Source organism: Salmo salar, unplaced genomic scaffold (assembly GCF_905237065.1).
Source record: "Salmo salar unplaced genomic scaffold, Ssal_v3.1, whole genome shotgun sequence".
NCBI classification, from domain to species: domain Eukaryota; kingdom Metazoa; phylum Chordata; class Actinopteri; order Salmoniformes; family Salmonidae; genus Salmo; species Salmo salar.
The window spans coordinates 112,833-126,592 of NW_025547410.1; the positions used below are offsets into that span (position 1 = coordinate 112,833).

Genomic DNA, 13,760 nt, shown 5'->3' on the forward strand with positions numbered 1-13,760 from the left:
CCCCCTGTATATAGCCTCCACATTGACTCTGTGCCGGTGCCCCTGTATATAGCCTCCACATTGACTCTGTGCGGTGCCCCCTGTATATAGCCTCCACATTGACTCTGTGCCGGTGCCCCCTGTATATAGCCTCCACATTGACTCTGTGCCGGTGCCCCCTGTATATAGCCTCCACGTTGACTCTGTGCCGGTGCCCCTGTATATAGCCTCCACATTGACTCTGTGCCGTAACCCCCTGTATATAGCCTCCACATTGACTCTGTGCCGGTGCCCCTGTATATAGCCTCCACATTGACTCTGTGCCGGTGCCCCCTGTATATAGCCTCCACATTGACTCTGTGCCGGTGCCCCTGTATATAGCCTCCACATTGACTCTGTGCCGGTACCCCCTGTATATAGCCTCCACATTGACTCTGTGCCGGTACCCCTGTATATAGCCTCCACATTGACTCTGTGCCGGTGCCCCTGTATATAGCCTCCACATTGACTCTGTGCGGTGCCCCCTGTATATAGCCTCCACATTGACTCTGTGCCGGTGCCCCTGTATATAGCCTCCACATTGACTCTGTGCCGGTACCCCTGTATATAGCCTCCACATTGACTCTGTACCGGTACCCCCTGTATATAGCCTCCACATTGACTCTGTGCCGGTGCCCCCTGTATATAGCCTCCACATTGACTCTGTGCCGGTACCCCTGTATATAGCCTCCACATTGACTCTGTGCCGGTGCCCCCTGTATATAGCCTCCACATTGACTCTGTGCCGGTGCCCCTGTATATAGCCTCCACGTTGACTCTGTGCGGTGCCCCCTGTATATAGCCTCCACATTGACTCTGTGCCGTAACCCCCTGTATATAGCCTCCACATTGACTCTGTGCGGTGCCCCCTGTATATAGCCTCCACGTTGACTCTGTGCCGGTGCCCCTGTATATAGCCTCCACGTTGACTCTGTGCCGTAATACCCTGTATATAGCCTCCACATTGACTCTGTGCCGGTACCCCCTGTATATAGCCTCCACATTGACTCTGTGCCGTAGGCCCCTGTATATAGCCTCCACATTGACTCTGTGCCGGTGCCCCTGTATATAGCCTCCACATTGACTCTGTGCCGGTACCCCCTGTATATAGCCTCCACATTGACTCTGTGCGGTGCCCCCTGTATATAGCCTCCACGTTGACTCTGTGCCGTAACCCCCTGTATATAGCCTCCACATTGACTCTGTGCCGGTACCCCTGTATATAGCCTCCACATTGACTCTGTGCCGGTGCCCCTGTATATAGCCTCCACATTGACTCTGTGCCGGTACCCCCTGTATATAGCCTCCACATTGACTCTGTGCCGGTGCCCCCTGTATATAGCCTCCACATTGACTCTGTGCCGGTACCCCTGTATATAGCCTCCACGTTGACTCTGTGCCGGTGCCCCTGTATATAGCCTCCACATTGACTCTGTGCCGTGCACCCTGTATATAGCCTCCACATTGACTCTGTGCCGGTGCCCCCTGTATATAGCCTCCACATTGACTCTGTGCCGGTACCCCCTGTATATAGCCTCCACATTGACTCTGTGCCGGTACCGCCTGTATATAGCCTCCACATTGACTCTGTGCCGGTACCCCCTGTATATAGCCTCCACATTGACTCTGTGCCGGTACCCCCTGTATATAGCCTCCACATTGACTCTGTGCCGGTGCCCCCTGTATATAGCCTCCACATTGACTCTGTGCCGGTGCCCCCTGTATATAGCCTCCACATTGACTCTGTGCCGTAATACCCTGTATATAGCCTCCACATTGACTCTGTGCCGGTGCCCCCTGTATATAGCCTCCACATTGACTCTGTGCCGTAATACCCTGTATATAGCCTCCACATTGACTCTGTGCCGGTGCCCCTGTATATAGCCTCCACATTGACTCTGTGCCGGTACCCCTGTATATAGCCTCCACATTGACTCTGTGCCGGTACCCCCTGTATATAGCCTCCACATTGACTCTGTGCCGGTACCCCCTGTATATAGCCTCCACATTGACTCTGTGCCGGTACCACCTGTATATAGCCTCCACATTGACTCTGTGCCGGTACCACCTGTATATAGCCTCCACATTGACTCTGTGCCGGTGCCCCTGTATATAGCCTCCACATTGACTCTGTGCCGGTAACACCCTGTATATAGCCTCCACATTGACTCTGTGCCGGTACCCCCTGTATATAGCCTCCACATTGACTCTGTGCCGGTACCCCTGTATATAGCCTCCACATTGACTCTGTGCCGGTACCCCCTGTATATAGCCTCCACATTGACTCTGTGCCGGTGCCCCCTGTATATAGCCTCCACATTGACTCTGTGCCGGTACCCCCTGTATATAGCCTCCACATTGACTCTGTGCCGGTACCCCTGTATATAGCCTCCACATTGACTCTGTGCCGGTACCCCTGTATATAGCCTCCACATTGACTCTGTGCCGGTACCCCCTGTATATAGCCTCCACATTGACTCTGTGCCGGTACCCCTGTATATAGCCTCCACATTGACTCTGTACCGGTACCCCCTGTATATAGCCTCCACATTGACTCTGTGCCGGTACCCCTGTATATAGCCTCCACATTGACTCTGTGCCGGTACCCCCTGTATATAGCCTCCACGTTGACTCTGTGCCGGTACCGCCTGTATATAGCCTCCACATTGACTCTGTGCCGGTACCCCTGTATATAGCCTCCACATTGACTCTGTGCCGGTACCCCCTGTATATAGCCTCCACATTGACTCTGTACCGGTACCCCCTGTATATAGCCTCCACATTGACTCTGTGCCGTAATACCCTGTATATAGCCTCCACATTGACTCTGTGCCGGTACCCCCTGTATATAGCCTCCACATTGACTCTGTACCGTAATACCCTGTATATAGCCTCCACATTGACTCTGTACCGGTACCCCCTGTATATAGCCTCCACATTGACTCTGTACCGGTACCCCTGTATATAGCCTCCACATTGACTCTGTGCCGGTACCCCCTGTATATAGCCTCCACATTGACTCTGTGCCGTAACCCCTGTATATAGCCTCCACATTGACTCTGTGCCGGTACCCCTGTATATAGCCTCCACATTGACTCTGTACCGGTACCCCCTGTATATAGCCTCCACATTGACTCTGTACCGGTACCCCCTGTATATAGCCTCCACATTGACTCTGTGCCGGTACCCCTGTATATAGCCTCCACATTGACTCTGTACCGGTACCCCTGTATATAGCCTCCACATTGACTCTGTGCCGGTACCCCTGTATATAGCCTCCACATTGACTCTGTGCCGTAATACCCTGTATATAGCCTCCACATTGACTCTGTACCGGTACCCCCTGTATATAGCCTCCACATTGACTCTGTACCGGTACCCCCTGTATATAGCCTCCACATTGACTCTGTGCCGGTACCGCCTGTATATAGCCTCCACATTGACTCTGTGCCGGTACCCCCTGTATATAGCCTCCACATTGACTCTGTACCGGTACCCCTGTATATAGCCTCCACATTGACTCTGTACCGGTACCCCCTGTATATAGCCTCCACATTGACTCTGTACCGGTACCCCCTGAATATAGCCTCCACATTGACTCTGTACCGTAATACCCTGTATATAGCCTCCACATTGACTCTGTACCGGTACCCCTGTATATAGCCTCCACATTGACTCTGTACCGTAATACCCTGTATATAGCCTCCACATTAACTCTGTACCGGTACCCCCTGTATATAGTCTCCACATTGACTCTGTACCGGTACCCCCTGTATATAGCCTCCACATTGACTCTGTACCGGTACCACCTGTATATAGCCTCCACATTGACTCTGTACCGGTACCACCTGTATATAGCCTCCACATTGACTCTGTACCGGTACCCCCTGTATATAGCCTCCACATTGACTCTGTACCGTAACCCCTGTATATAGCCTCCACATTGACTCTGTACCGGTACCCCTGTATATAGCCTCCACATTGACTCTGTACCGGTACCCCCTGTATATAGCCTCCACATTGACTCTGTACCGGTACCCCCTGTATATAGCCTCCACATTGACTCTGTGCCGGTACCCCTGTATATAGCCTCCACATTGACTCTGTGCCGGTACCCCTGTATATAGCCTCCACATTGACTCTGTACCGGTACCCCCTGTATATAGCCTCCACATTGACTCTGTACCGGTACCCCTGTATATAGCCTCCACATTGACTCTGTACCGGTACCCCTGTATATAGCCTCCACATTGACTCTGTACCGGTACCCCCTGTATATAGCCTCCACATTGACTCTGTACCGTAATACCCTGTATATAGCCTCCACATTAACTCTGTACCGGTACCCCCTGTATATAGCCTCCACATTGACTCTGTACCGGTACCCCTGTATATAGCCTCCACATTGACTCTGTACCGGTACCACCTGTATATAGCCTCCACATTGACTCTGTACCGGTACCACCTGTATATAGCCTCCACATTGACTCTGTACGGTACCCCCTGTATATAGCCTCCACATTGACTCTGTACCGTAACACCCTGTATATAGCCTCCACATTGACTCTGTACGGTACCCCCTGTATATAGCCTCCACATTGACTCTGTACCGGTACCCCCTGTATATAGCCTCCACATTGACTCTGTACCGGTACCCCCTGTATATAGCCTCCACATTGACTCTGTACCGGTACCCCCTGTATATAGCCTCCACATTGACTCTGTACCGGTACCCCCTGTATATAGCCTCCACATTGACTCTGTGCCGGTACCCCCTGTATATAGCCTCCACATTGACTCTGTACCAGTACCCCCTGTATATAGCCTCCACATTGACTCTGTACCGTAATACCCTGTATATAGCCTCCACATTGACTCTGTACCGGTACCCCCTGTATATAGCCTCCACATTGACTCTGTACCGGTACCCCTGTATATAACCTCCACATTGATTCTGTACCAGTACCCCCTGTATATAGCCTCCACATTGACTCTGTACCGGTACCCCCTGTATATAGCCTCCACATTGACTCTGTACCGTAATACCCTGTATATAGCCTCCACATTGACTCTGTACCGGTACCCCCTGTATATAGCCTCCACATTGACTCTGTACCGGTACCCCCTGTATATAGCCTCCACATTGACTCTGTACCGGTACCGCCTGTATATAGCCTCCATATTGACTCTGTACCGGTACCCCCTGTATATAGCCTCCACATTGACTATGTACCGGTACCCCCTGTATATAGCCTCCACATTGACTCTGTACCGGTACCCCCTGTATATAGCCTCCACATTGACTCTGTACCGGTACCCCCTGAATATAGCCTCCACATTGACTCTGTACCGTAATACCCTGTATATAGCCTCCACATTGACTCTGTACTGGTACCCCCTGTATATAGCCTCCACATTGACTCTGTACCGTAATACCCTGTATATAGCCTCCACATTAACTCTGTACCGGTACCCCCTGTATATAGTCTCCACATTGACTCTGTACCGGTACTCCCTGTATATAGCCTCCACATTGACTCTGTACCGGTACCACCTGTATATAGCCTCCACATTGACTCTGTACCGGTACCACCTGTATATAGCCTCCACATTGACTCTGTACCGGTACCCCCTGTATATAGCCTCCACATTGACTCTGTACCGTAACACCCTGTATATAGCCTCCACATTGACTCTGTACCGGTACCCCCTGTATATAGCCTCCACATTGACTCTGTACCGGTACCCCCTGTATATAGCCTCCACATTGACTCTGTACCGGTACCCCCTGTATATAGCCTCCACATTGACTCTGTACCGGTACCCCCTGTATATAGCCTCCACATTGACTCTGTACCGTAATACCCTGTATATAGCCTCCACATTGACTCTGTACCGTAATACCCTGTATATAGCCTCCACATTGACTCTGTACCGGTACCCCCCCTGTATATAGCCTGCACATTGACTCTGTACTGGTACCCCCTGTATATAGCCTCCACATTGACTCTGTACCGTAATACCCTGTATATAGCCTCCACATTGACTCTGTACTGGTACCCCCTGTATATAGCCTCCACATTGACTCTGTACCGTAATACCCTGTATATAGCCTCCACATTGACTCTGTACCGTAATACCCTGTATATAGCCTCCACATTGACTCTGTACCGTAATACCCTGTATATAGCCTCCACATTGACTCTGTACTGGTACCCCCTGTATATAGCCTCCACATTGACTCTGTACCGTAATACCCTGTATATAGCCTCCACATTGACTCTGTACCGTAATACCCTGTATATAGCCTCCACATTGACTCTGTACCGTAATACCCTGTATATAGCCTCCACATTGACTCTGTACCGTAATACCCTGTATATAGCCTCCACTATTGTTATTTTACTGCTGCTCTTTAATTAGTTTCTTTTTTTCTTTTTTTTCTTTTTACTTCAGTTTATTTTAATAAATAAATAAATAATAAATACTTTAACACTTATTTTTCCTAACACTGCATTGTTGGTTAAGGGCCAGTAAGTAAACATTTCACTGTGAGGTCTACTACACCTGTTGTATTCAGCATTTCACTGTAAGGTCTACTACACCTGTTGTATTCAGCATTTCACTGTAAGGTCTACTACACCTGTTGTATTCAGCATTTCACTGTGAGGTCTACTACACCTGTTGTATTCAGCATTTCACTGTAAGGTCTACTACACCTGTTGTATTCAGCATTTCACTGTGAGGTCTACTACACCTGTTGTATTCAGCATTTCACTGTAAGGTCTACTACACCTGTTGTATTCAGCATTTCACTGTAAGGTCTACTACACCTGTTGTATTCAGCATTTCACTGTAAGGTCTACTACACCTGTTGTATTCAGCATTTCACTGTGAGGTCTACTACACCTGTTGTATTCAGCATTTCACTATGAGGTCTACTACACCTGTTGTATTCAGCATTTCACTATGAGGTCTACTACACCTGTTGTATTCAGCATTTCACTGTAAGGTCTACTACACCTGTTGTATTCAGCATTTCACTGTAAGGTCTACTACACCTGTTGTATTCAGCATTTCACTGTAAGGTCTACTACACCTGTTGTATTCAGCATTTCACTGTAAGGTCTACTACACCTGTTGTATTCAGCATTTCACTGTGAGGTCTACTACACCTGTTGTATTCAGCATTTCACTGTAAGGTCTACTACACCTGTTGTATTCAGCATTTCACTGTGAGGTCTACTACACCTGTTGTATTCAGCATTTCACTGTAAGGTCTACTACACCTGTTGTATTCAGCATTTCACTGTGAGGTCTACTACACCTGTTGTATTCAGCATTTCACTGTGAGGTCTACTACACCTGTTGTATTCAGCATTTCACTGTGAGGTCTACTACACCTGTTGTATTCAGCATTTCACTGTGAGGTCTACTACACCTGTTGTATTCAGCATTTCACTGTGAGGTCTACTACACCTGTTGTATTCAGCATTTCACTGTAAGGTCTATTACACCTGTTGTATTCAGCATTTCACTGTAAGGTCTACACCTGTTGTATTCAGCATTTCACTGTAAGGTCTACTACACCTGTTGTATTCAGCATTTCACTGTAAGGTCTACTACACCTGTTGTATTCAGCATTTCACTGTAAGGTCTACTACACCTGTTGTATTCAGCATTTCACTGTGAGGTCTACTACACCTGTTGTATTCGGCATTTCACTGTAAGGTCTATTACACCTGTTGTATTCTGCTCATGAGACAAATACAATTTGATTTGATGTTGCGTTTTATATATTTTTGTTCAGTTTAGATCTTCTTTTTTTTTTGTGTTCTTTTTCAGGTCTTCCGAACGAGAGTCCGTTTGTGGAGCGGCTGAGGGAGCTGGAGAAGGACCGTGAACTGAGTGGGAGCCTGGATCCCCAGGGCATCCCTCTGATCCCCTCTACCCCAGAGGAGATGGAGGATATGCTCAAACTCTGCTCTTTCGTACGCTTCAAGATCCCTCAACAGGTACTCATTGATACATTTCAGCAGTGATTCAATCTGATCGCACTCTGTCAGGCTATGGGACCTTTTTCAAAGCGTTGTTTTCCTGCGTTCATGGAAACCACATTCGTGGTAAGCGGTGCAATGCGTAGGCTCAATCGAAAATAACCTTTTAATGTCATGCGCGCTATCACGCAGATCTACTGCTGATCGGATTGAATCCAGGTCTTAGTTTTGTTGTTGTTGGCGGCTGGTCAACATCTTCAGGATTTAGTCAATAACAACAAAAACAAACGGAGGACTACTACTAGAACTAGTCTTTACTTCAACTTGTTGGCTTTTTATTTTCATTTGTTTTACAACAATCTACTGCATGGTTTCTTACAATAACCGTTCTTCTCCTTTTAACAGATTCTTCAGGGATTGGTGGATGTTCGAGTTCCAAACAACGACTTCTACAGAGAGTGTGAGGGATTTGGTTTGAATGTCTGCTTCAAAAAAACATTCATTGAATTATTTAATGATCCTGTCAGACTTGTCAATCACACCTGGTGGAATGTTTTGTTTGGGGGGGGGGGTTTTGTGGTGCATATTGTATATTGTATATGCATGTGTAAGTGAATAGTTATTCTCCTATCTTTCCTCAGTGGAATAGGTATTCTCCTATCTTTCCTCAGTGGAATAGGTATTCTCCTATCTTTCCTCAGTGGAATAGGTATTCTCCTATCTTTCCTCAGTGGAATAGGTATTCTCCTATCTTTCCTCAGTGGAATAGGTATTCTCCTATCTTTCCTCAGTGGAATAGGTATTCTCCTATCTTTCCTCAGTGGAATAGGTATTCTCCTATCTTTCCTCAGTGGATAGGTATTCTCCTATCTTTCCTCAGTGGAATAGGTATTCTCCTATCTTTCCTCAGTGGAATAGGTATTCTCCTATCTTTCCTCAGTGGAATAGGTATTCTCCTATCTTTCCTCAGTGGAATAGGTATTCTCCTATCTTTCCTCAGTGGATAGGTATTCTCCTATCTTTCCTCAGTGGAATAGGTATTCTCCTATCTTTCCTCAGTGGAATAGGTATTCTCCTATCTTTCCTCAGTGGAATAGTTATTCTCCTATCTTTCCTCAGTGGAATAGGTATTCTCCTATCTTTCCTCAGTGGAATAGTTATTCTCCTATCTTTCCTCAGGATAGGTATTCTCCTATCTTTCCTCAGTGGAATAGTTATTCTCCTATCTTTCCTCAGTGTTCATGGAGATCGTAGGAGAGAAGTCCAGACACTCTTTACATGAGAACATGCATCTGATCACAGTCCCAACACAGGTCATCTGGGGGAAGCATGACCAGGTAAGCATTTCAGGACCGTTGGGTCATAACATTGCACAATAAAACTGTGGGATCAATCAACAGTGTATCTTTCTTTTATTACAAGTTGCAAGTAACTGGATGTGCATACACTACTTGTGTACACTCTTAGAAAAAAGGTATTTTGTTTTGTATATAATGTATGTGACTATTTTCTGTTTGTCTTTATAATTGTAATGATTAAAATTATAAAACGGAATAGAAAAAAAGGGTTATTCGGCTAAAATGTTCCAAGTAGAACCCTTTAAAAAAAAATGTTTTACCTTTATTTAACTAGACACGTCAGTTAAGAACTAATTCTTATTTACAATGACGACCTACCAGGGAACAGTGGGTTAACTGCCTTGTTCAGGGGGCAGAACGATACATTTGTACCTTGTCAGCTCGGGGATTCGATACAGCAACCTTTGCGGTTACTGGCCCAACACCCTAACCACTAGGCTACCTTTAAAGTTCTACATGGAACACAAAAAGGTTCTACCTGGAACCAAAAACGGTTCTTCAAAGTGTTCTCCAATAGGGACAGCCAAAGAACCCGTTTAGGTTCTAGATAGAAAAGGGTCTAAGAGAGTGTTCCGCTTAAATGTACTCCCTCTCCTCTCCTCTCCTCTCTTCCTCCATCAGGTGGTGGACGTGTCTGGATCATCTATGCTGAAGGAGGCCGTCTCTGGCTGCCAGGTGGAGTTGCTGGACAACTGTGGTCACTCTGTGGTGATGGAGCGACCTCGCAAGACAGCTCAGCTCATCATGGACTTTATCAATAACCAACACAACTCTGGCTCTGGCTCTAACAACAGCAAGAAACTCTCCTGAGACTGACTACCTGGAGTTCAGACTTTTATAGTGCCCGTTTCCCGGACAAGGTTAAACCTAGTCCTAGGCAAAGAAGCACTTTCAATGGGGGTTTGATCTCCATTGAACATGCGTTTCAGTCAGGGTTTCAGGTTTCAGTCAGGGACTAGGTTTCAGTCAGGAGGTACTAGGTTTCAGTCAGGTTTTCAGGTTTCAGTCAGGGACTAGGTTTCAGTCAGGGTTTTCAGGTTTCAGTCAGGGACTAGGTTTCAGTCAGGAGGTACTAGGTTTCAGTCAGGAGGTACTAGGTTTCAGTCAGGGTTTCAGGTTTCAGTCAGGGTTTCAGGCTTCAGTCAGGGACTAGGTTTCAGTCAGGAGGTACTAGGTTTCAGTCAGGAGGTACTAGGTTTCAGTCAGGGTTTCAGGTTTCAGTCAGGGTTTCAGGCTTCAGTCAGGGACTAGGTTTCAGTCAGGGACTAGGTTTCAGTCAGGGACTAGGTTTCAGTCAGGGACTAGGTTTCAGTCAGGGACTAGGTTTCAGTCAGGTTGCAGTCAGGGTTTCAGTGAGGTTTTTAGGTTTCAGTCAGGGACTAGGCTTCAGTCAGGGACTAGGCTTCAGTCAGGGACTAGGTTTCAGTCAGGGTTTCAGGTTTCAGTAAGGTACTAGGTTTTAGGTTTAATCTGTGTCCAGGAAACCAGCCTACGGTGAGCGTTTATCGCATCTGTAAAAAAAAAAATCTAATAATCTGTAAATGATCTAGTAATATTTTTCTAATGTAGTCCTCAGGGAATGAGCCCATCAACCAGCTGGCTGCTGTTTCATGCTTGAATTTGATTATAAGGCGAAGATACTGGGATACAATATTGTGACATTGCATTTATTTAGTGATTTAAGGACCTTAATTTTCAAATGTTATATTATTTGTTTAATTGCCGATGTGTTACTAACTTAATTACATGATTTTATACTTTATTTGAGTTTGTGATAGCTCTGAGTCAGCTGAAGGACTGTGGTTGGTAGTGTCTGAGACTGTTCCCGCCTGAAAACCCAAGAAGTAAAGGAAGACGCAAACTCAAATCAAACTAGTTAGTTAGTTAGTTAGGTTTGTCTTGTTGAAGGTTGGCACATGGTCTTATTATTAACCACAGACAACATATTACACCTTGTACATTAGGAACATATTGTCATTGTGTTTTATGATAAAATAAATGTTATAAAAAAACAATGGAGCTACAAGGACGTACGTTTTGTAATATTATTATTATTATTATTAACCAAATATTTTTGTTATTCAATGGCTGCTATACCCTGTTATATGTGATATAACCTGATAGGATCGATGCATGACGTTAAGAGTATCGATGCAATGAGACACAACAACCAATGCCTGGATATTTTCAAGTTTGCTTTGTTTCGTTTTAGCTGATGCCATGTCATTAAGTTACACTGAGACAAAAAAAATAGATTTGTGACACTTTTCTTATCCTTGTACATGTTAATGCATCTACTCAATGTTTTGCTTGTTCACGTAAAGCACAAAATAAAACTCTTCTCATGCTGACATGAAATTCATGGACCAATCACATTGGACTTAGTTGTTTTGGGGCTGGGCCTCGATATGGGGTGGAGCTACAGCTGTTTTTGGGGCTGGGCCTTGATATGGGGTGGAGCTACAGTGGTTTTGGGGCTGGGCCTTGATATGGGGTGGAGCTACAGTGGTTTTGGGGCTGGGCCTTGATATGAGGTGAGAAAAGCTTACTGATATTGTTTCAAGGTTTTGGGGGAAAAGCTTTGAGGAAAGTTTTGGGGGTTTGTTTCAGATTTCAAGCAACAGTTTTAGGAAGGCCAGGGTTTGGATGAGATTGAATGAGCTCAATTCTTTTCATGTGGTTACACTGTCATCATAAAGTGCTTTGGGAGCCATCTTACCCGACACCCTATACCCTCTACAATTTGCATACCGCCACAACAGATCCACAAACAAAGCAATCTCCATTACACTGCCCTACACCACCTGGATAAGAGGAATATCTATGTAAGAATGCTGTTCATCTAAATGACATCACAGAAGTCAAGGATCGGTAGGATAGTCAGTTTTACGAGGGTATGTTTGGCAGGATGAGTGAAGGGTGCTTTGTTACGGAATAGGAAGCCGATTCTAGATTTAATTTTGCGTTGGAGATGCTTAATGTGAGTCTGGAAGGAGAGTTTACAGTCTAACCAGACACCTAGGTATTTGTAGTTGTCCACATATTCTAAGAACCGTCCAGAGTAGTGATGCTGGACGGGCAGGCAGATGCGGGCAGCGATCGGTTGAAGAGCATGCATTTAGTTTTACTTGGATTTAAGAGCAGTTGGAGGCCACGGAAGGAGAGTTGTACGGCATTGAAGCTCGTCTGGAAGTTAGTTAACACAGTGTCCAAAAAAGGGCCAGAAGTATACAGAATGGTGTCGTCTGCTGCGTAGAGGTGGATCAGAGAATCGCCAGAAGCAAGAGCGACATCATTGATGTGTACAAAAAAAAATTTAGTAGCCCATGTGCCTCAGCCTAATCATTTGGTCTATTTACCCCTCTTAATTTCCCCTACTGTTCTGACTTGGTGGTGAACATGTAGCCTATAACCTGTTTTAGAGAAATGTAATCATTGAATATTGTAAGAGCTTTCCTTGTCTGCTTATATGCCCCCTTTATTAATCCTACGGTTCTGACCTGGTGTACAGGGAGAACATTGTAAGAACGGCCCATGTTCTGAATTCTGTCGCTGTACATTTCAAAGTGCTAAACAAATTGTTATATTGACTACGTCCGTCCTAGCTCGCTCATTAATGTCTTAATCAAAATTACGGATTGCCTCTAATCCGCTTGTCGTCCCCTTATGCAATAGCTCGTACATCTCAACTGGCATTAGAAACCACATTTGTTTAAGCAAGTCAGCCATATCAGCAATGCTTTTTTTAAAGGCAGTAAATGAGGCTGAATGAACTGTTTCGCTGCCAGACAAGGCTCCGCTGATAACCAGGTGTAGCGGTGGTAAGGATTCACTTCTTGGTGCTGAAAAGAAAGCTCTGCTGTTGGGGACAGCTTTATGTAGACCCTAACAGTTTCTGGGTACTGTTTGTCACCGTTACAGTGCAATTAATATATTGTTTAGTGTTGTGTTATATAGTGGCTTTGCTGGCATGCATAAACAATTTTGGGGAGTTTGCCCCACCAAGATTTACATGCTTAAATCGCCACTGGACTTCACTGACATTTTCAACTTGTCCCTGACCAAGTCTGTAATACCAACATGTTTCAAGCAGACCACCATCATTCCTGTGCCCAAGAAAGCGAAGGCAACCTGCCTAAATGACTACAGACCCGTAGCACTCACGTCCGTAGCCATGAAGTGCTTTGAAAGGCTGGTCATGGCTCACATCAACAGCATCCTCCCGGACACCCTAGACCCACGCCAATTTGCATACCGCCCCAACAGATCCAAAGATGACGCAATCTCTATTGCACTCCACACTGCCCTTTCACACCTGGACAAAAGGAACACCTATGTGAGAATTCTATTCATTGACTACAGCTCAGCGTTCAACACCATAGTGCCC

General features: G+C 45.9%; 1 protein-coding gene across 8 annotated transcripts in view; it reads left to right on the top strand.

The window, feature by feature from the left end:
• The window catches only part of abhd6 (Abhydrolase domain-containing protein 6), an 81,962-nt gene extending 70,231 nt beyond the window's left edge, over positions 1–11,731 (top strand). The window contains exons 6-10 of one of the 8 annotated variants that reach the window (XR_006762851.1): positions 7,864–8,033; positions 8,421–8,475; positions 9,252–9,352; positions 9,995–10,660; positions 10,697–11,731. Coding sequence is in view for 2 of the 8 variants with exons in the window: in XM_045711233.1 (XP_045567189.1) it covers positions 7,864–8,033; positions 8,421–8,475; positions 9,252–9,352; positions 9,995–10,183 (515 nt within the window). In the remaining 6 variants the exon portion in view is untranslated. 8 annotated transcript variants of the gene reach the window in all.
• Positions 11,732–13,760: the final 2,029 nt, after the last annotated feature.